The sequence below is a fragment of the Psammomys obesus genome, unplaced genomic scaffold, assembly GCF_907164565.1.
Source record: "Psammomys obesus unplaced genomic scaffold, mPsaObe1.curated_primary_1811, whole genome shotgun sequence".
NCBI classification, from domain to species: Eukaryota; Metazoa; Chordata; class Mammalia; order Rodentia; family Muridae; genus Psammomys; species Psammomys obesus.
Genome location: NW_026585626.1, coordinates 4,195,248 through 4,218,991, shown reverse-complemented (window position 1 = coordinate 4,218,991; position 23,744 = coordinate 4,195,248). Strand labels below are relative to the sequence as shown.

Here is a 23,744-nt window from a genome sequence, read left to right as displayed (position 1 = left end):
CACACACACACACACACACACACACACACACACACACACACACACACACACACACACTCTAATATATGAATATTAGAGAGTTATAATAGGCTAATAGGAATGGAAAATTCCCTGTAAGAATTCCTCACACTTAAGTATTACAGAAAAAGTCACATGGTATGTGACACTGGGCTCTTTATATGTGTGTCTGTGTTTATGATCATGCATGTGTATGTATGCAGATGTGCAAGTATGTACAGAGGCCAGAGGCTAATGTCAGGTGTCTTTCTCTATTGCTCCTCATCTCATATATTAACACGGGGTCCCTCACTGAACCTGGAGTTTGCAGATTCAGCTACACTGACTGGCTAGCAAGCTCTACCCTGTCTCTGTCTCCCTAGCACAGGGCTTAACGGTGCTTGCCAATACAGCATTTTTTCCTGTGGGTTGTGGGTGCCAGAGATCGGACGCAGGTCTTTGCTTGCATGACATGGACTTTACTAGTCAAGCCATTTCCCCAGCCCTGCTGTGACTATTCACACTGAGAATTCTTACAAAAACGAATAGTACTGATATCTGAGGACATTAGATTTACTTAGATTTAATGTTCAACTTGGAAATTTAAATACCTTAAAATGTTCAACTATTTTATAAATGTAAATAGCAAGGAGAAGTTTGTTAGAACTCTGAAATATTTGAATTTTTACTAAAAACCAATTTTTCCTAAATGTATTTTCTGGGAGTTCTAAATCTCTCATTATTTATTGAAGAAAAAAATATACATATATTTATACTCACACATACATATATATGTATACACATATCCAAGTGATTCTCAAAAAATGATTAACATGTAGCACATTTATCATATAAAAATTGCCTGAAATGAAATGTTCTTCAGATAAACACACTATTTTTAATATCATTGCTTTTTAACTCTGAATGGACTGAAAGAAAATAAAATTTCAGTTTTATAATTTATTAGGTCAAATTTTGTGAAACTGTAGTTTCTCTAGGTCAAAAACAGTTGAATCAGAAATTTACTATGGTCAACTAACATTGTGTTCAATTTTGGATTATTCTGAGAGAGAATGTGAAAAGTATAGAAATAAAAGTAGACAGGCTGGAGAGAGAAAGGCATCCCATCAGGATGTGAGAGAACTATCACTGTCAGATCTCACGCTCAGAAAAACATCAGTGTTATTTGTATTTTATATGCAAGAACACTGAGATTTAGAGGAAGTAGCCTGTGTAAGGTCAGACAGTAAGAAGCAGAGCTGATTCTTGGCAAAGGCGTCAGTGAACTCTCAATAGTCCTACCCACATCCACCTCCCCAAGGTCATCCACTCACACAGTGATTTTGTCATCGACGAGAGGACCCTACAGCAAATGCCTAGTGTACTGACAACAGAGAGCTCCATGAATGAAGTGGGTACTACTGCCTTTGATGGCTTGAAACCTCATGTGTTCCCCCTTGCACTAGCATGTTGTTCTTTTTGAAATTTTGTTCATGACTTTCAGGTACTTCTCACAAATCCTGCTTCCTCTTGCTATCTGTAAAGTGCCTCAGGACCTTTGGCATGTGGCCATCATCTCTCTCCACCACACCAGATATTATTTAGCTTTTATCTATGCATTTGATATTTTTTATATTTTCAACTCCTTATTAAAAGGTAGCTCTTTCTATTTGGGTTGATTTTAAAATTGTTACTTCCAATAATTTCACATTTTGGAGTTTTATTTTCCTTTTGGCTTAACATTTAAACTAACCCTGTTAAAAGGAGATACTTGATTTAATTTTTTTTCTTTTTCATTTTGTGGCCTGAAAAATATTCATGCATTGCCTTTGTGACTTTAATCACCAGTATTCAAATCATGTTTTGGCTCAATGGCAGAGTGTATTCTTAGCATGAATGCGATGGCCTAGGTCTAATCCTCAACATTAAAAAAAAAAAATCCCACAAGACAGATTTTAAATCAAAATGATGGTCAGTGTTACAAAAAGACTTCAGAAGACATTTCTAAATATATCTTGTTACAACATTAAGAATTCATGTAATTCTCAGCCACTAAGAATACACAATCAAAATCTTTAGACACAAGGCACAACAACAAAACATGATATAATTTAGAAGGGATGGCCCCAGGACTAAGGCTAGTAAGTTGCACCACGGTAGAAGTGTGTATGCTATATTCTTACGTATTTATTCATTTGTTAATCAGATATTATCTTGCATATTCTGTGCTGCATAGTCAAAACGGAACTATCTATAAAAGTAGTGTAAAAATAAAATTTATATTCCTTGGTTATGCAAATTTGAGTCTCCTTTCTGAAGGTCAAACCCAATTTCTTGGAAGCAGAGAGTGAGTTTGAGAAACTTCCATTAACATAAAGGCAAGGACTATAAGATGAACATTCAATTAGAACTCACATACACACTCATTCTTAAGGCTGCTGAAATATCAAGTCTTCAACTCTCCATTAAAAACAAGCCCTGATTATAAGCTTTCAAATTATTTAAAGATGTGAAAGCCTGTCTGCAGTTGAGCCCTGTTCAAAGCCAGCACAGAAATCATTTCTTCTTCTTCCAACTCAAAGTATGTTTAGGAAAAGGACATCTGATAGAAGTGGCCGTGCCAGTCTAACCAACTCTAAATGTAAAATGCTTCTAGCAACATTTGGATACATATAATTTGACAAAAAGTTTTGTAAACTTAAGCTTTAAAAAAATAGAAACTATAAGCTCCAACAAAAAGCTTAATATATAATTGAAAGAAAATAATATTTTGTAGAAAAAAAGTTGCCCTTCCAAAAAGAGACAGAAATGACTAACTTTTATTTCCCAAGAGGATTATGCTACTTTTATACAACACAATTACAGCCACCACAAACTGCTTTCAACAATTCTATCGCTTCTTCATTTGACCACTTGAAAATCAAGATTCTTTCAGATTATAAATATAACTTTTTATAACTCTGTTATTACGTACTGTGAATGGGGAAAGAGGGCCAATCTTGTGGCCGTAGCGTCGAATGGCTTCTCTGATGTGGCAGGGCTGGATGGCATCGCTGTGAGTCTCGACACCACAGGCCGCGGTGCTCTGGGACAGAAAAACACATAAATTGTTACTAAATCAAAAACACACAACAGAACTACAGTGTATAAAATATGAAAATAAACCTTTATAAAATGGACCATTTTCCCCTCAGGATGCACATCACTGCTGCCATCTACTACATCTAAAAAGAAAGTTCCATTAGCAAATCAAAGATGACTTTTCCATGACCCCATCAGAGCAGACCCACCAAATGTAGTTTTTATGCCTCCAATATTTCACTCAAGCCTGCATGTCAGGTAGGAGCGCACAGCCACTTGTGCGCTGGTGAAAAGTGTCATGGGGGCTTGTGGAAAGACCCACAGGAAGCTCTTTTCAAAAAAAAAAAAAAGCTTAAACATTTATTATTATAAATGTTTCTTGGGAGATTCTTGGGCATATTTCTGAAATGACTCGAGTCATGAATTTAAAATAAAAAATGTAAAATGGCCATATATTTGTCACATTGGGGACTGTCACAGAAGAACATTTAATTTGATTCCTGATATTTTACGTATCCTTGAGATAAAGTAAAATAAAAACTTCCTATTTTACCTTATCTGTGAAAGGCATGTTTAAAAATCACAAAAAGACACAAGAAAGAGGAAGATTATGTACAATTACAGCATGAATACAAACTCAAGAAACTATATATATACAATGTACATAGATACATAGTTATATTTTTATGTGCATGTTTGTATGTGTGTATATATATATATGCATGCATGAATGTATGTGTGATATAACTTTAAACAATTAAAATGCTTTGTGAAGTCTCAGTGAATTAAAAGACAGTGAACTCTCCTAATCTGGCTGCAAGTTCTGCGTTGAGCCCAGCTACCTCGGGTCAAAATCACAGTGTATCTGTTACCACCTCTGTCAATATCTCTGGGCCTCAGACAATGTTTTTTTCATCTTTAAATTAGGATAATAACTCTAAGTACTTCACAGCATGGGTGTGGAAATTAAATCTATTGAAATATATGAGTCACTTAGAGCTATAGTGACAAGCTACAATGCTATTACTGGTATCAGATTGCTTTTTAAGGATCAAAAATGGAATCACCATGAACTTGACACTGTAAGCTGAAGCAGAGTAGGCACCAAAGGTTAGTTCATGAACTGGACCAGGACTGTTATAGAACCCCATTCATAGTCACCGAATTAACATCATTTGTTTTCCGGAGCCTGCAATTACTGCAATGTTTCTGATAATTTTTATAAGTTTGGGACCATAATTCTTCATAGGGAATATAATTCTGTGTGTAGAATCTCTGTGGATAACAGTTTTAGAAGATCTTACCAAAATGAAAAGGCACAGATTCTTTGATTCAGAAATTTTATCTTTAAGGCTTTTCCTAATAATGCATCACATGAGTACAAAATGATTTGTATAAACACACATAGGAATAGTTAATATATTACATTTGGATTGATAAGTAAATGCTTACCAGTAGGACTAGGCAAATAAAATGATACAGTCATTTAAACAAACAGAAAAGATGGCACCCATTATGGGGCCCTTCTGTAATCGTTCTTACAGTGAGATTCCAAGGACATGTTATATGAAAAAAATGACACAGAACTGTGTTACTGCTTATTGAAAAGAAAGACTGCATGGACTTTCTCTGTGAGCAGTCAGGGACTATAGAAACAGGGCTCTCATGCAGGGGAGGTGGCTGCCTAGAAGAGAGGCCGAAGACGAAAACTTACTTTTCATTATATTCTACCTTGAACTTTGAAAATACGTTTTCTTCAGTCTATGTACAAAGGAGTAAAACAATGAAAATTCCTACCAAACGAGAATACCCACTAGTTATCCAAGCTGAACCTAAAAGAAGACTTAAACCATAAAACAAACCAGCTCTTGATTATTTTATCATATCAAGAGTTGAAATAAGCCAAATCAGAACTTATTTACAAATCAGACGATCTTACTACCTCTCCTGCACCCACATCAACATGGACTAAGTTATCTTAACCCTTACTGTGGCAACAATGTAAAGGTATATGGCGTTTCTTTGAGTGCTTTCTCAGTTCTCAGTCCATTTCATTTCACTCTTAGAACATATACGAATAAACTGCAACCTTTGGGTCCCCAGATGAGGGCAAAGTCTCTTCAATATGTCTGTCTTGCTATAAATTATGCACCTGTCTGCAAAGGCGATGCCTGTCAAGGAGGTGGCAGCACTCTCTCCATTCGTGGGAATGTATGTGAATACTGGGCTGAATTCAGGCTCTAAAGAGAAAGCTCTCCAGTAGGAACTCAAGAGGAAGTGAAGAAGCAGACACCAAAGTCAGCATCCTCTGTGCTAAGTGAGGTCTAAGCCCTTTCTATGTACAGTCCCCTGTGCCATTCCCCTAAATTCACTGTTCCCTCCTTACAAATTGGACTTAGTTTTCATTTCTTAACTCATGGCAAAGACAAGACTTCTCCTAAGTTCACCAACAAATTTGGTTCTATTTGTACAAAATTTTGCCCCAAACCTCTTAACTTTGCAATGGCAATCAGATAGGACCTGCGAATACTCAAATAGCAGACTATATGGTCTGAATTTGCCTGTTCTCCCCAGATTTCTATGTTGAGACCTTAATGTCCAAGGGCTTAAGAGGTAATACTGTTATGAGGATAGAGCCCTCACTCCTACTCCCATGTGAGGTTAGATGACTCTGCATAAAACCATATACAGGCATTCACTAGCCAATGGATTTGCCAGCACCTTAACTTTGGACTCTTTAGCCTTTGGAATGTGAGAAACAAATTTCTCGTTTGAAAGCCATACAGTTTATAGCATTTTGCTGTAGTAGCCTAAACGATCAATGAAAGAATAATAAATTAGAAATGGCCTCTGTTTGCTAATTTAAAAAAAATTACCTATTTTTTTATTTTATGCATATAGGTATTGTTGCTTGAGTAGTCTGTGCATTGTAAACATGCCTTGCTAGCAGAAGCCAGAAGGGGGCGTCAGATCCCCTGGAACTGGGAGTTAACAGAGGGCTGTTAGCTGCCATGTGTTGCTGATATTTGAACCTGGTCCTCTGCAAGACCAGCCAGTCCTCTTAAAACCACTGAGCCATCTCCATCTTCTGATGGCTACTTGTAAATATGGAAAGAGGACACAATGGATCGTGCTATCTTGAAAAAAAAAAAGACATTAAGTTTATCCTTATAAAAATTAAAAGCACACATTTTTGTGAAAATGCTGTTCAATTTTCCATTTTGCCAAGTTCACACTCCCCTGCCACTTTTAGTAACTGCTATCATTGACATGAATGAAGATACCTATGTGCACTTCTACATGTCCTTGGTTTGCCCACTGAGTTCATTGGAAGAGAGATTTACAATTTAAAGTTTATATTTCTAGGATTTTTTTTCCATCTCAACAAATATCGTGTATCAATATCTAGTTTCTCACCAAGGTACTTATAATATATTCAAATTAAAGATTTAGTCTACATTTAGAATTTTTAATTTAGAAGTGTTTATAGTTACTTCCTAATCTTCTTCAAAGTTGTTTAGGAAAAACTAGCACTAAAGGTTATTTGTTCTCTGTTATCAAGAATTGTTTATTTACCCCAAACACATGAAGTTATTTTGACAAAATATAGGCTACTGTTGCCTACAGAGCATTAGCAGAGGTGTCTGTGGGTTCAACACTGTGGCTTTCTGTCCTTTAGGGACGTAGTACACCCACATGTCAGGTCCTCTTCCTCTCAGCTGCATTCATACTTCGCCTGTGTATTTTTTCATGTCATGTTTCTTCATAAAGGGACTGATGCCAAATACTGGATGCTTAAGCATCAGGGGGAGTCCTTCACATTCCTGAACTGACTCTTGCCCCTCCTTTGGTCTTGTTAGTTACTACAGCACAAAACTTCTTAGCAATTTGAACTCTCAACTGTGGTGGATGGAAATCACTAATATACAGAAACTTCTATAAACAGAGGTACCTATGCCTGTTCTGATTCTTCTTCTAAGACCAAAAAAAAAAAAAAAAATCTGGACAGGTAAAGAACGTCCTATTGTTTCTCATTCTTTCTCTTATTAGGAGTAACTCTGTTGATTAAACAATCAAGTGTTGAATACTGTTCCTTCACTAAAAGTCCTACATAATCATGCAATAAAAATAATATCAAACAACTTTCAGATTTAATGCTGTTAGACTGGACCAGACTGCAGATCAGATTCTGTGTCTCAAATATCTAAGGACACCTACTGAGAAAGAACAACAGTCAAACACAAGCTGAGAAGACCTTGGGAAGAAGTCTCATGTTGGCAGATACAGCCAAAGGCCACTCTACCAACCATGGAACCAGGTGCCTTCAGAACCCCAGAAATACTCATGTAGTCTGGACCAAGCCCAGCCACAGAGCTGGGATGATGGGTAGCTCCTTATGTGCTTTGCTTTTGAATAGTTTCTTAGGCAAGATGTATACACTCCTTTAAAGGCATATGACCTTGGTTTGCTAATACAACCAATTAACATGGGGAACAGTACTATTGAGTAGATTGGCTTGACTCAGAGAGGGAGTCCTGCAAAATTGTGGAGTTAGGATCATAGGAGGGTGGGTTTCCATGAATGTCAGCTCACAAGAGCATGAGGCCAGAAGAGAGGCAAAATTGAATCAGATTGTTTGTTTGTTTGTTTTGCTTGGTTTTTTTGTTGTTGTTTATTGTTTGTTTTATAATTAAAAGGTGTAGGACTAAAGAAGTAATCCATATCTTTGTTCATAAATAATTTCTACTAAACAACAACAACAAAAAAGAGTAACCCAGGGTTTAAGAACCTTGGATCTCAGTTAACAGTTTCTTATTCTCTCCCTGCTTACAATGATAGATTAGATCTTATGCTACACTTGAAAAGGCTCCTAAAAAGAAGTACAGTGAAAGCTTAGGGCCCATGTCACCTGTATCATGTGGAAAGGGAGTGCTCTCCCTGGGCTGCTGGGCATGTGACCCTCTCAGATCCTCATCCTTCTGAGACTGGAGGCCAAGGTGGATATATTTTGGTCCAAAGTCACAGTACACATAGCATAATTTTCTCATCACAAAGTTGTAGGGAGATGTTTACTATTATAATGATATAATTAAGAAAAGCTTATCTTTAATTAGAGGTATTGAAATTGGAATTTAATCAATGAAAAGACAAAATGGAATCACTGAATTTAAAAATTCAAATATTTTAAACATCATCTGTTCCTAACTTTTCTAAAATTTTTACCCTCCTAAATAGGAGTAAACACAAAGAATATCTCCAAGGTTAGATAAACTACCATAATAACTAATAGCAAATATTTTGATTTCCAGTACACAGGCTTGAAATATATTTTGGAGACTTACTTTTTAATTTGCAGTTTATCTACTGCTTTAACCGAAAATGACACTATATGTTTCTTTTAATCACAATATTGTGAAATATACACACATTATAGAATGTTAAATGTAGCTTAAATAAATATGTTGCCTCACTAACATTAATTATTACTATTTTTTTGGTGAACATGTAACTTTTACATTTTACATTATTCAAGAATCTTTTAACCATAGCCAATTTGCTGTACTGTCTTTTGAAATTTCTTCTTCTTATCTGATAATTCCACATCTCTGAGAGAATATATTATTTTTTCAGATAATGAATTGTACAATTATGCCACCATAAATGATGGTGAGAAAGTTTCAGTGAGAAGATGAAAACATACACAAGTGACTGACTATAGAAAGTTATGTGTGGCTATGTGGAGAGAAATACTTAATGATCTTAATATGGAAATTATTAATATGATTTCCAATTTAGGAAAATCAGACATAGAATAGAAAACCTGGACTGTGAAATACCCCAAATTTACTTTTAATAAGATCAAGAAAGAAGTGTTTAAATATTCAAGTGAAAAAATTCCTAGACTTTCCAAAATATATAAAGAATTATGTCATATGTGCATAATTATGAGGTTAATTACAACTCATTTTCACATACTTTGGAAAGTATGTAGAGAAGTGTGCAGCACAGGAAAGCAATAATAAACATATGTTGATTTAAAATCTGAAACAATGGATGCCAGAACAGTAGAATGGCAAAATTCAAATACTGAAAGACAAAATTATCAACCTAGAATTCCATAGTGAAATATCTTTCAGGAATAAAAGAACACATACTTTCAGAAAAATGGAAACCAAATATACCAGCAGTTGCCACTCTGCTCATTAATCTGTGTTAATTTGGCAGAGACATCACAAAAGTGAGAAGTAACGTGACTTTTTGATAGTAATCAATCAGGATAGAGAAACACTGACAAGAACCTCACAGATAAATCAGCGAAAGAGTTGCTCCCCCTAAAAAAAAAAGCCATCCAGATATGCAGCCACCTGACTTGTGACAAAGCTTCCATAGTTCTGTAGCTACTAGAAATCCAGGCATAAAAACTGAGTGTATTGGGCTGGAGAGTCTCCTCGGTGCTTAAGAACACTGGATGCTCTTCTGGAGGACCCAGGTTGGATCCCTAGCACCCACATGGCAGCTCACAAAGGTCGTAATTCCATTTCCTGGGGAATCCATCATCCTCTTCTGGCCTTTGTATGTGATGGACAGACATATTTGCAGACAAAACTCACATACATATAAAAGAATTAAAAAAAAAAAAAGAAACCCTGAATGTGGCCTCAGATTACACAGTATATTGTATAACTTACTCTGCCCACATTGATACAACTAAAATCTAAAGCCATAAGTCTATAGGAGATGAGGACATTATCATGAACCCAGAGCAGGAAAAAGATAAATTAGACTTCATCAGAAACTCAGCTAATGTTCATTAAAAGATACTATTAAGGGACAGGTGTGGATGACCATATATATATAAATGAATGTTGGCATAGTTATAGTAAAATGTCAACAGTATTGATTGACAAGTCCATGCCAATCAAGTCTGTAGGTATAGTGTTCATACCAGAATTTTCTTAATTTCTCCTTTTACAATAGAAAAAAAGCAATATCTTGTTTTATGCATACTGTTGGAACGCAGTCCAAGAATGGGGTTATATGAGATTTCCAAGTATTTGTAAGAAAACTCCACAAAACCAAGAGTCTTGTGACCTAAGTTTCCTAAAAACAAAAAACAAAAAACAGAATTTGTTCTTGAATTATGCTCGTGTGCACCTCCCAGGTGTAGCGGAGAGGAGTAAGTTTACTTCAGATTATTCATTACAACTGGCCTCTTACACACCTCTATGGAAAAACATGTTTCTGTCATGTGCTGCTTGCCTGGTGATTGTACACTTATGTGACTCTTCTTAACCCTCAGAGTATAAATTGTCTGATGCTCTGAATAAAGTTGGCTATTGCATGAGACTGGTTCACCTCGTTTATTGGTCTCACTGTCTTTAGAGTGGTAAACATCATACAAAAGTTGTTTCAGGTCTGTCTAGAAGTCATTGACTGTGGGTACCTATAAGCTGGCTGCTACTTAAGCTTTGAGCTGTGAGAAAAAAAAAATACAGCACATTCTTCATACCTATAAAAAATATTCCTAAGCCTCTCCACTCTTTATCAAAAAAGAAATGAAAGAAAGAAGAAAAGGAAGGAAGGAAGGAAGGAAGGAAGGAAGGAAGGAAGGAAGGAAGGAAGGAAGGAAGAAAGAAGTAGCGAGCATTGACCTTTTTCCTCTTCCTCTGCTTGGTTTTGGCACAGTCCTGTCCTGTGCTTCCATTCCCCAGGGAACTGGATGCAGCTCTCCCTGAATGCTGTGATCCAGAAGAGGGAGCTGTTGGCGTAGGAGGTGGTGTGTTCTCAGGAGAGTCCGGGCTGGACTTCAAACAGGACACCTGTGCAAAGACACATGGCTTTGAGATGAACCAACCAGAACTCCTAGCAACAGGAGACTGTCTTCACTGCCTTTCTCATGTAATACTACCTATAGCTTAAATTTTTTCTTATCTATTCCATAGAAATGATGTCTTTCTTCTATAATTTTAGTTATGACACTTTCCTCATACTATTACCCATACTAACCATATACTCTATGGACCAACCATTCTCTATAATGTAGTAAAAGAAATGATGTTAGACTTTGCAGACTGGTGTTAGACTTTTCAGGTACTGGTCTCAACAGTATTTCCTTGATCAGACTGTCTAGACATGCCATCAAAGAAGAAGGAATAAAGCTAATTTTGGATGAAGCCTTGTTAGAGAAGATGAATTCAATCAACATGGTGACTGATTACAATTTATGGGCACTAATGCCAGGATCTTCTAGACGCATCTCTTTGAACTTTTATCGTCCTTTAGCCAGAACTGGTCCCTGAACTAGTCTGATAATTCAAGTAGTCTGTACAATCTGAGGCTTTCAACCAAAATGTTTAAGCAGAACTTCCTATTAACTAATGAATTTTTTGTTTCAGATTTACCCATTTCCATTTCTGTACAATTAACTGTTCTTTTGCTGCCTCTGAGGCCCAGAATATTCTTTCTCGTACTCTCTCACTACTTCCCACACCTTGAGCACTTTGATTCTGACACATGCATGTACACACACAGGCTTATTTTAATTCTCTTGGCTGCTCATTTGGAAGTCAGTGTACAGTAACTTGACTTCTGTGCTTGATCATACATTTCCTTGTTTGTTTTACAAATTGTTTGATCTCCCTGAACCCAGTTCCTATCATTCTCCAGGTGCCCTGCTGGCCTTCATTTGGCACAGTCCTTCATGTTGGCTGCTGATTTGCAATGCTGATGAGTGAGAATTCTGTCTTAGCATGGCATTATCTTTGTGCTTTATCAGGTAATAAAGGACAGGAAGGAAGACAGTCTCTATGACTGTCTAGTTTGACTACCAGTTATAGGAGAGGGAAGGTGGATGCCAGGCCAGGAAAAGCTTGAGGCTGACACTGACAGTCTGTTAGGATGCTGAGACTCATGCTCCTACCTCCCAGAGAGCCCAGGAAACCCAGTACACACAGGACACTTTTTTCAACTGCTCTTTAGCAGGGAAAAGTGCCTGTGGTTGTTGAGCAGTTGCCCAGGGCGGCTTGGCCACCCTGGAGAACCAAGAAAGAGGGATGAGGATGTTGGGGGTGTTTTCTGAGACTTGCAAGCAATCCTTGAATGCTAAGGGAAAACTAGGTTGTTATGTTCACAGTAAATTTCCTCAATTAGAAATGTTACAACAAATTTGTCTGATGTTAATGGAAAGCACACTATGCACATACTCATAAAGCATCAAAGACATTGCAAAGGGCGCTCTTTGACATCATAATTGGAGTTTGAAACATAAAGAAAATAAAGAGTGTTTAATCAACTAAGTAAGCTTTAGGAACTTTTAAAAGCACGGTGACTGATAATGATGTATGACCTTTTTAATGGGCATAAACACTTCAATCCCTCCTTGGATTTCAAGCCAATATGATTCTCCAAGGGTGATGAAAATAAGTTGAGTTGACTTCTGGCTTGTTAGTAAGATGCTATATGGGCATGTATCATAGTATAGTTTCTATACATTGTAGTGAAGAATCCATAACTTTGGGTCTATGGTGAATCCTTAGACTAATAGAATGGTTTCCGGGGCTCTGTGAACAATACAAAAATACACTAAAAAATAAAAATAAGTGTGCCCAGAAAAGAATTTACAGGTTTTCTCAGATAAAAGTCCCTGGCATAAAACAAATCATTACATCTTAGAAACTATTTGAGTTACCATCCTCACCCATGGACCATAACAGGAAGTAGATCTGTTATTAAATGGGCTTTGCTGTGTTCAGGTTATACATTTCAGCCAACTTGACCTAAGCTCACTGTACAATTATATATGCAGACATGAGCCTAACTTGTCTTCTTTCTTCTCTATGTTCCTTAGAGTGAACGATATGAAACTGCTGATTTTGTTATTAAGAAACTCAAATATTGGCAAATGTACTCAACATGTTTCATTTCTGATTGTCAGGCACAGGATGCTAGTAGAGGATATTTCAGAAACTGAAAGTGGTGCACAGTTATGCAAAAGGTTACATGTGGTGAGGCTTCCTATTTCCTATAGAAAAGGTCCTATCAGCACAAAACAGATCAGACAAGCGGCATCAATCTTCAAGCTGAGGACAAATGGAGCCATGCCAATATAAATTATCAACAAGATAAATCGGTGATTGAGATGGAAAGTTAGGAATAAATGCTAGAATTATTACATGATAATAATCTCCTCCTTGCCTCTAGCTCTCTCCAGGGTCCTTGATCTCTTGCACACCAAGCAAGAATTGTACCATTGATCTACAGCCCCACCCCAACTCTCATCGTTTGAGCTACAAAGAAATAGCTTTCTGCACCATTATGTAATTATATAGACCAGTTATTCAGGTCACATGCCTCAAAGTGCGACATGTGATACAACCACCTTTTTGTCACTGAAGACTTTGGAAAAACAGAGGGACCAAAGGGTGAAAAAGTCATTACACCAAGTGGATTCTCAGGGCTTGGCACACTAAGTGCTCAATATTATTTGTGTAAATGGCCAGTGTATTAAGATTCTCTAAGTAGGGGTTGTGGATTCCTATACAAGTTTGTACAAAGTGCTAATGTAAACATGTAACAGAAGCATCAGATGTGTTCTCGTCTGATTTTTCTGATACTCACCTCAGCAGAGTTGTGATACTGAATGAAGGTTGCAGAAATGGCATGGCTGAAGGGATCCCCAGCCTTGGAAACCATATCTTGCCTCACAAGGAGAGCGAGATCCACCAACTGAAGAACAGAATTGTGAATTGAGAATTACACAAACTATTGCAGTCAGTAGCATACTCAGAATGTTACTTATATTAATGCTGTCTTCCATCCATTTTGGACATGAACACAGTCTCTCACTGACTGGTAATTGAACCAATTCACAATCACAAATACATGTTTGATTTTCTTTTTTTTTTTTTCAGAATTAATTTTCTTTATTAAAACACACTGAGATTTCAGTTTCTGTACGGTAAGAATCATAATTAATAACGAAATCATACCATGTTGTGACAGACTATCCTGTTACTGTGATAACATGCCTTTTCTTTGAAAGCTCTGGTGAAAGGCTTTTGAAGCAATAAGCTAGCAGCAGAAAATGTTTTCACATGTCCTACAGTTAGCATAGAATGGGAAATGGTTATTGCTGCTTATATAAAGGCAGTTATAAAGTATATTTCTATAAGGCATGTTTGATTTTCTAAGTGAGTAGTTTACAAACTTCATTTTGTTGGCAACACTGTAGCTTTTAAAATACACATTTCTGAAATCTTAAAAAAAATACACATTTCTGGGCTGTGAGCCCTGGGATTCTAGGCTTGTCTAGCTAACGGGCTAGTCCTGTGGCCTAGGGACTAGAGGGACCACATCTGGAGTGCTGTGATCCTATACCTGCATGTCTTCAGAGATCAGAGGGCTCAGACTTTGAAAGCCCCTTGTTTCACAGCTCAGAAAGAAGCTCTTAAATAAGTCCACTGAGGATGTGAGAGTTCAACATTAAGAAAGTGGGCATTCCATATCTAGTTAGGATAAGGTTGAAGGAACAGATGTTTTAGATTGTTTTATTAATTCATCAAGAATTTCATACATGTAAGCAATATATTTAGCTCATATTCACTCTCAACTCTTCTAATTCTTCCCAGATCTGCCCCATCCTCCTACTCTTTTTGTTGTTGTTTTAATGACCCTAATCCAATCTGTCCTCACTGTACATTCCTGGGAATGGGGTCACTGGATCATGGTTAACCTACGAGGGAATCCTTAAAGAAAACCGATTCTCCCTTTCTTAGAAACCATTAACTATCAATAACTCCCCATGTAGGGGTGGAACATGTGAGCTTCTCCACATTCCAAGCTGGAATGTAGACCAGATTAAGTTTGTGCAGGTCTAGACACAGCAGTCTTAAAAAAAAATAACAAAACAAAAACATACAGCCCTGAGAGCTAATGATGCACAGGAGCATAACTGAACTAAGTTCTAGAATATGATGTGTCTCAGAAGAAACTTTATATTCTTCTCATCCCAGCTGGCTTAGCAGGTGGAATAAAGAAGTGACCAAGGACCCAGACGAGAGGAATGAGCAGGTGCAGCTGACTGACAGGTTAGGCTCTTACCTGTGCCACTGTTTCATATGCCAAATATGCCAGAATTTCCATAGCTATAACATTGGGCTTTATCTCCATGCTGCCACAGTCCAGCCAGTCTCGAAATTTAGAAGCTTTTTTGGCTATTAATTAAAAGGAAAGTTGAAATTTTTAATTTTAAATGTGTTTTAGCCTTCACATAACTATCAGAAATTGAAAATCTATCTACTGAAAACTGTATAGAAGAAATAACACCCATAGAAGCAATGTTTGGCAAGTTTTCTGAACGTCCCATGAAATCCAAGTTGGAAACCTTGGGTATGAGGCAACACAATGGTTACTTTCCACAGGCTTCTACAAGATCACATGTACTTGGATCATGACATCCTCTCACCTTTACCTCTCTCTATGGTGGATGGCATGTTTACACCGTACCTTTTCACCATTGTACTTCTTACAGTGATTTACAATATAGCCAGGGTTTCAGTTATAATCATAGAAAAGCTGCTTTCTCTGTGCAACTTTATTCTTGTGGAAATAAAATTCGAGGAAAAAGTTTTAGTGCAGAAAGGAAGACAAGAAACTTCATTTCCAATCCTTCTCAAAACAGGCTCAAAATTGTGAATTGACATTTAAGCAAACAATCGCCAGCCTGAGATAATCCGTACTTATGTCCTTGCTGACTATGGAGATGTCCAAATTCTTAGGACTGAGTCTCCAAACCAAGCTTACTGCAATCTGCCCTTATTTCCCTGGAAGCTGTGAGCTGGCCTCGAGTACCCCTGTGCTCCCATCTGCTCTCCCACCATTCTTCATTCACACCAATCCTGACCATCCAGGTCAAATGGGGACTTCTTACATCATTTGTGCACATGACCACATGCATTTCATTTATGTGTAGCTTTCTCAGACCTTAGTTTAAGTTCTTTGTTGGCAGAGAATGTGCCTCAAGTCCCTGGATACTAATCATATCATGCACATATGGAAACCAAGCATCACACAGTCCTCTCATTAAACACCTGTAACTGCCCCAGAACTAAGCAGAGTCTAATCTGATATAGAGCCTTGCTTAACTAGAGGGAAGAGGATGGACAGCATAGATTTTTATCAGATCTCAAAGGGAATCTTAAACAAAACCACTGATTATCATCTTGACTAAGCTGGCTGTATTGGTGTTTGTCCAGTCAGGCCTCCACATACAGGAGAGTTGTCTTCTAAATAAATCATGGAAGACACGAAGCCCCACTATTGAAGCACATGTCCTAAGCTGTCAAATGTGGCAGAATTATGACAATTCTCCTTAAAGCTCTCTTTCTAAAGTAACCAGTCTTAAGATACTCTGACATGCAACATTCCATCTAGCCAGCAAGCTGGAACGGCTCACAAACACTTGTTCAACATCTGTGGAATACTTCTGAAGTTCAAGTAAAGAGGGAGCAATTTGGCAAGATCAATAAAATAGACCTTTATTGGCCCATTTCCCACTGAGAGAGCACTAGGAACACAGAAGAACATAGTGACTACTCTAAGCAACCCATTTTTAAGGTAAGAAAAGTATCATTGTTAGTCTTCAGCCACATCGCCTCCATGAGTGAGACAATTAACAGCATCTTTGTAAGAATGTGAGCACTCAGGTTGTAGAGATGTAAATACCTACTGTTTTCCTAGAAAATCAAATACCTGATGTCAACAGACTCACCATATCTATTTCTATAACAAACTGATAAATTATTAAAAATACATCTTAGTGAGGTGCTAGAGTCCGATCTTTACAACTTTCTAACAGCTGTCTGCCTGTGTGGGGGATGGGAGCTATGTGTACATGTACCACAGTGTGTGTGTGTGAAGGTCACCCAGTGTGCACAACACAGCGATCCCAGGTACTTAAGAGGATATGTGGCAGGTCACAGCTCCTGTGTCCTGGGAAACCGTCAGGAGGAGAAGACTACACAGGAAGAACCACACCCACCTGCACAGGGGTGCGTTCTGTCATAGAAAACAGCTTTGCCCAGCCTGGTTTCATGATGAAGCTCCCCAGGATACTATATGAGCAAATATTCTTAACGATACAATCCCTTTTCCTCACAGAAAAGAAAATTATGCACAACATGCAGCCTATTCTGTAATTTTATCAGAAGAAAAAATATTAAGTTTCATCTGCTATAGTTTTTTGTGGTTATCACAACAACAGAAACAAAACAAAACAAAACCCAATTTTCAAATGAAAGATGCACCAAGAGACTAAGACCATCAGTTTCAGTGTGCAACAGCAAGAAAGTCTTGTGAATTCAGCTAAAAATATGATTTAAAAAATCGTTCAACTGTGCTAAATGCTACTTTATGAGTTGGAGATTTATGCTTATAAAATATTCGAATGCCGTATTTAAACCCCAAATTACCATACAAAACCCTCTCATTTGCTCAAATTGCCATGATCTGAAGTGTCATTTACTTAATGCTTCACAGATGTCTGATGCCAAGTTGTTAGTCAGATTGGAAAATGTATTTTGTTAGGAAAAAAAAAAAATCTTCCAAAACATGTTTTCTTATTTTACTGATGTTTGCATGGGGCAGTGCTATTTGAAATGTGTCATTTATCTGCACTTCATGATCTAAAATGCTGTTCTCATTTTCTCTTTCCAAATCAAATACATGGTTATTGTGACCACACTATTGGCTTTTCATTTAAAGACATCATTGTTTCTATAGCTTCTCAGATCAGGGTCATGTGCGACTTTGTCATATTTATTTTAAAATGAACTTCTCACTGCACTTTCTCTTTGACCTTTACCCCAAGAGCCTTAGTCATCGCCGGACTGATGCATAGTCGAACCCAATGTTAGGGAGGGTCTTAAGTACTTTTCAGCAGCTGCTGTTCAGTGACAGGAAGACCCTGATTTCACTGTGAGGTCACTCCTGTGGCAAAAGCACTGACTCATGACTCTGGCTGGCACTTAGTGTGTACTGTAGTAGGAGGCTACAGACAATGAAACATATGACTGAGATGCTACTTTGTGGGAACATGAGTGTGCAAAAAGGGAGTGTGGGGCTTATAACTAATATTAGCTTTTACATGTCATGACTATTGATGTTCACTATGGGCCAAGTGCAGCCAGCAATACTGTACTTCATTAAACATGACTAAGAAATGAGAAACTGAAGGACAACGAAAAAAGTAACCGTTGTGACTAAAGGTCATAAGAATAATTCCATGGCTGGCTGTGTATGCACATTCTCTCAAATCTCCTACCATTATTAACAAACTACAAAACTGTAGAGCACAGAAAATCATCAGGCTTACCCCGTGCAGACACTATTTCTATAACAATTTCAAGGATGCAGATATTGAACACATTACTTTCTTAGGAACAAAGAGCATGTCACAGTCTGGTACATCTGTAACATGATTTCTCACACGTCTGTTAGTGAAATTAAATGTGTACTCACAGAAACTTAGCTGTCGGCTTTCACAGAACTCTGCATATTGAGCTGAATCCATACTTCGAGTCTGTCTTTCCGCTCTCTAATGGACACACACAAAAATAACAACAACAAAACAGTTTGTAAAGAAATAGTCTTAACATATATTTCCGGAGTAGAACTTAGGTTTCTTGAACCATTTTCCAGGCCTGAATCTACGAAAGCAGTAAAGCATGGTGATAGACAGGTGATATGTGTCATAACCATGACAATCAGCTCTGTGCTGGGGCTGGAGCCATGACTCGGTGGGAGAGCGTGTAATGCTCTTCTAGAGGATCTGAATTTGGTTCCCAGCACCTGTATCTGGCAGATCCCAACCACCTGTAACTCCAGCTCCAAGGGATCCAAGGTCCTCTTCTGGCCTCCACTGGCTCTATATTCATGTTCACACACAGATAATTGAAAACAAAATACAAATATTACAAAGTAAAATATAGCAGTTGTAAAGTTTATTTCTTTTGGAAATAAAGCTTACAATACTTTCTGCTTTGTTGTTATTGAGGCTAAACTCAAGAACTTGCTTACTTAGCTAAAATACATCTAAGGCTTTCTATCTATCCCATCCTTTTAAAACAAAAGCCAACACTGCAGGGAGGATAAAGGAGACATCAAAGCCACTATTAACTACCATTGTCCATGTGCTTTACAGTTGTGCTGTGGCAACATTAAAACAGGAGTCAATGCCTAAAATCCATACATTCCCCTTCAGAGGCCAGTGCCAGGGCTAGCAAAGTCAATCTCTTCAACTACAGAGAGAAGAAGAAGAAAGGTAAACACAACACAGCTCCTTTAATCTGAGTCCATGGATGATTCAAAGCTTGAGCTAGCTGCACTCGTGGCTTTTCTGATTCAGTCCAGCAGATGTTTGCTCCTACATTGTCTCACAGAGGTAGTATAATTATACTTCACCCAAGGTTTGGTGGCAAAGGCCATGACCGCTTCCGCTTCCTTGGTAAGGGAAGCAGTTTCAGATGAGACAGCCGGGTACTTCTTGGAAGGGGATTCTACCAGTAAAGGGAAAAAAAATTCCCTGAGATTTTAATTTTTTTCTGCAGTGGAAGGACTTTCTGCAAATGTCCTTTCTCACAGCTGTGGGTGCACTCAAGTACAATGTTTCTAATGGCCACATTATTTTTTCTTTCTTGTCTGATTTGAGTTGAATGGTCAGTCCATAGGTTTATTACCTGACCTGTGGCTAAGTGCAGAAAAGACAATGTTGTGGAGGTGAGGGAAGTGACCACCAACTCGGTGGGGTTCCTTGAGAACATTGTTCTTTTTGACCCCTCCCCCTCCTCTTCCCCTTTTTTCACTTTGTGACCCCCTCTCCTTTCTTCTTTTCACCCCAAAAATATATCCTCCCAAGCATGTGAACACAAATCCAGATATTTCTTGGTTATCTGCCTGCTTGGCTCAAGTGTCACATCTGAGTATACACCAGCAAGTATTTTACAGAGGTTACATCTTCCACTTTAGCGTGGAACAGTATTCTCTACAACTTCCCTACACTTCAAGCTGGTTGTCCCAGGAGCTTCCAGAAACTGGCCTGTTGCTATCTTCCATCCTGCCCTTGCTGGGATTACCAGCGCACATCACCAGGCCTAGCTTTTTACCTTGATACTGGGGATTTGAATGCAGGTTCTCAGACTTGCATGACATTAATTTACCAAACAAGCCATTGTCCTAGCCATGGGCCTCTTGTTCTACTCAATAACTGTTTGCTGATGGAAAATAAAAAGAAAACAAGTGTTTGCATTCTGAACAAAGCTAATGGGTTACTGATGTGTTTACTTAAACAGATCCTCATACTGATAATACTTTATGTTTTTATGTAGGTGTGTGTATTTGTGTATGTGTGTCTCTGTGTGATTATAGTAAGAACATCTCAGGGATGTGTGTGTATGTGTGTGATTATAGTGAAAACTTCTCACGTTTGATTTTCTAAGTCCTAAAAAAATACTTGACACATAGAAAATAAGCAATTAACATTCTGAATGAACAAATGCCACCTTTATTCCACAGGGAAGGTAATGTAACCAGCTCTTAATAGCTATGGCTTCCATACTATCTACTTTGCTACCCTGGAACCGGCCACCACATTTTCCCAACATAGGACTATCCAGAAAGCACTCAGACAAAGAGCCAACAGTCCTAAAGGAATTCCCAATACTTTTCTTCTACTTAATACATATCTTCTTGCCCACAATCAAGATTTGGCTTCAGAGTACATGCTAAGATAGTTGGTGTGTATGCAATTAGGAATTCTAGCCTCTTAAAGCAAGGAGAACTTATCCTAAGAAATTAAGCTGCCAGGGTGGCCAGCTATAACTAAATGAAGTGAGTGGAAGTTGGGAGACTGTACCCTTGCAAAGCCTATCATTCAAGGTCATTTTAAAGACATTCATAGACACGGAAAGGGCTTTATGTTATTACAGCTAGCTTCTTACTTCCCGACACCCTGTCTAGTGCCTCTTCCCTTTCTGCTGCTCATCTTAGTTCTTTTCAGTTCCTTTAGCATGTAAACAGCAACCTTTGATCTGTGCAGCATCAGGAAGCTGGCCCTAGGGCACTCACAGGAAGCCATTACCGGGTGCCTAGCACACAGGAAGCACTCAACTGCAGGGTGGCTGATAGCAGTAAAGATTTATTGGCATGGTATGTTAGAGCCACTGGCAGCTTGACGTGTATGTGTTCAAGCTTCTTCATTTTAAAGATAAGGAAACTGAGGTTAGAAGAGATGGGATTTGCCAAAAGCCTATGACATTTGCATTACAAAAGCTCTTTCTAAATTTTTACTAAATTTTTATATCCAATGTCCTTGTGGGATGATCTATGACCAACAATTCTAAAAATTATGACCAACTCTGTAAATTCTAGACAGGGCAAACAGATCTTAAAATGAAGTTCTACTTAAGAGAATAAAGAGACTGTCCATATATTAATAGCCATGGCTCTTGTTTTTTGAGGTACCGTAATTCCACTTTCCCCTCTTCCCTGCTTTGGATGACAGTGCATTCTGCAGAGTACAATGATAAGAACTTTTCTAATCTGGGTAACAAAGAACTTGCTAGGAAAAAAATTTCCTCATCTTAGTATAACATTAAAATAACAATGTCTACTCTACACAGAAAACACAACCTCTAAGATTTAAACAAAATAAAAAACTCCCAAACACAAAAAGACAAACCCAACAGTCTAATAGTCCCTTCTTCCAAATGAGGACCCTGAGCCACAGAAGCTCAGGTTACTAGTTGACTACTGCTGAGGCTTGGCTCCTAAGTGCCAACTCAGGTCACCCTCAAAAGGATGACCGTGTAGGATGACCTGTGTACAACTGTGAGAGCCACGGCAGAACTACACTCCCTTCACATCTGGTTTCTTCTGAACAAATCGTCAAGCTGCAAGCTTAGTTTTAAAAGTGTCTCTCTACTGGGGAGTTATCAAGTTTATTTGATCATTAAATATGGTCACAAAACTGGACTTAAAAAAAAAAAACACCCTGTTTTGCCCAGGTGTGTTCAAATTTGCCTATGTTCCAAGCACTTGTGAAGATCATGAATTTGAGCATAGTATGTTCTTCAATCAAAAAAACTAAGCAAGAAAGAAACTACCCACACTTCACCTCACCAAACCAAACCTTCAAGTTTTTTGTTTTGTTTTGTTTTGTTTTGTTTTTTTTTAGATCACTAGAGGCACAAATCCCTGGTGAGAATGGATGAATGATGGTCACACCGGCTCAGATCAGCAGTTACCCTCATGGGCATTCTCACATTACACAATCCTCTTCTGAGCTCAGACAGCCACATGAGCACTGGGTCATTTGGAGATGACTCAAGCTCTGTATCCTCAACACCAGTTCTACACATGACTTGATTTCCTTGGGTATCAACAACACTGATCAACATTCAGAAAAATATACAACACACTCACTTTTTCTCCAATTAAAGCTTGCTGTTATTATTATATACCAACGTAAGAGCCAATTTGGAAAGCACTGCCTTTGAGGTCATTACTGATAGAGTCTCCTAAACATCTGACAATATATTGACATGTAACAATATGGGTTCTATATTTTTTAAAGGTAATGGTTATGTTCCTAGCTGCCATCTCACTACCAAGAGGTCACAGCCTGTCCTGGCTAGTGTACCATGGACTGTGAAGGCAGATTCCTATCCCAGACGGGATGAAAAACAGGAAAGCAAATATCTTTGTAGAATTAGTTGGCTTTTTTCAGTATCTTGAACACAACAGATTCTCAGTACTTCTCTGTTAATTGGAGAATTAATTGAGTTTTCTATACAGTTTTGAGGTCAGTGCCAAGTTGCCTGTGTCTTTAAAAAGCACTTTTGGCAGCAACAGTCACTGCCTGCTGCATCCTGCAGCATCTGGGTGACTTATGCTGCATGCACTCTGTTCACATTCTCCTCATGCTTTCACTGATGTGTGCTCAGAGGTTAAAGGAGCATGTGCTGCCACATCTTCTGGAAGCTTCTCAACACACATGACATCTATTTTTCTTTAGTAACTCAGAATCACAGAACCCAAATAAAAGTTTATATGCTCTTCCTTCTACCTCAAAAACATACATTTAAAAAACTCCTATTTTGATTGCTCTTAAAACTTACACAACTGAAAGGGAAGCCCCTTCTGAATGGAAAGGTATCATGTTCATGGTAATCCCCCTTACACTGGATCAGAAACAGATGATGAACTTGAAAACCCCAACTGGAGTAGCTGGTGGGAGTTCTTCACACGACAACATATGAACTATGGGACATTTTGTGATGTAGCACATTTGCAGAAAGGGATAGCAGTAAAGCACACTGCATACAGAAGAAATGTCCCTTACCTAGTCTATAAGTTAATATCTGACAGGTACATGTGTTTATCTCTGTAGCAGCAGAGAAACCTCAGAAGACACACAAACCCCACACGTGCATTCTGCCTGCTGAATCAGCTTGTACTTGAGTAGGTTCCCTACCACATCAAGCAAGACTCCCTCAAAACACATGGCAAGAGTTCTTTTTCACTTCACAGAACAATCATCTTTCTGTAATAGGTGGCTAGTTCCACCAATAGGTCTTTCCTCCCCAAACCTATCCTAGGGCTAAGTACTTTAT

The 23,744-nt window shown here is 38.1% G+C and overlaps 1 protein-coding gene across 4 annotated transcripts in view; it reads right to left on the bottom strand.

Annotated features, from left to right (window-relative positions):
* Supt3h (SPT3 homolog, SAGA and STAGA complex component) overlaps positions 1 to 23,744 on the bottom strand; it is a 344,588-nt gene that overhangs the window by 60,543 nt on the left and 260,301 nt on the right. For all 4 annotated transcript variants that reach the window (XM_055612450.1, XM_055612473.1, XM_055612464.1 and 1 more), the window contains exons 7-11: positions 18,595 to 18,670; positions 15,178 to 15,290; positions 13,696 to 13,803; positions 10,731 to 10,898; positions 2,972 to 3,082 (exon numbers count right to left, since the gene is read on the bottom strand). In XM_055612450.1, the coding sequence (XP_055468425.1) occupies positions 2,972 to 3,082; positions 10,731 to 10,898; positions 13,696 to 13,803; positions 15,178 to 15,290; positions 18,595 to 18,670 (576 nt within the window). The remainder of the gene's footprint in view (positions 1 to 2,971; positions 3,083 to 10,730; positions 10,899 to 13,695; positions 13,804 to 15,177; positions 15,291 to 18,594; positions 18,671 to 23,744) is intronic.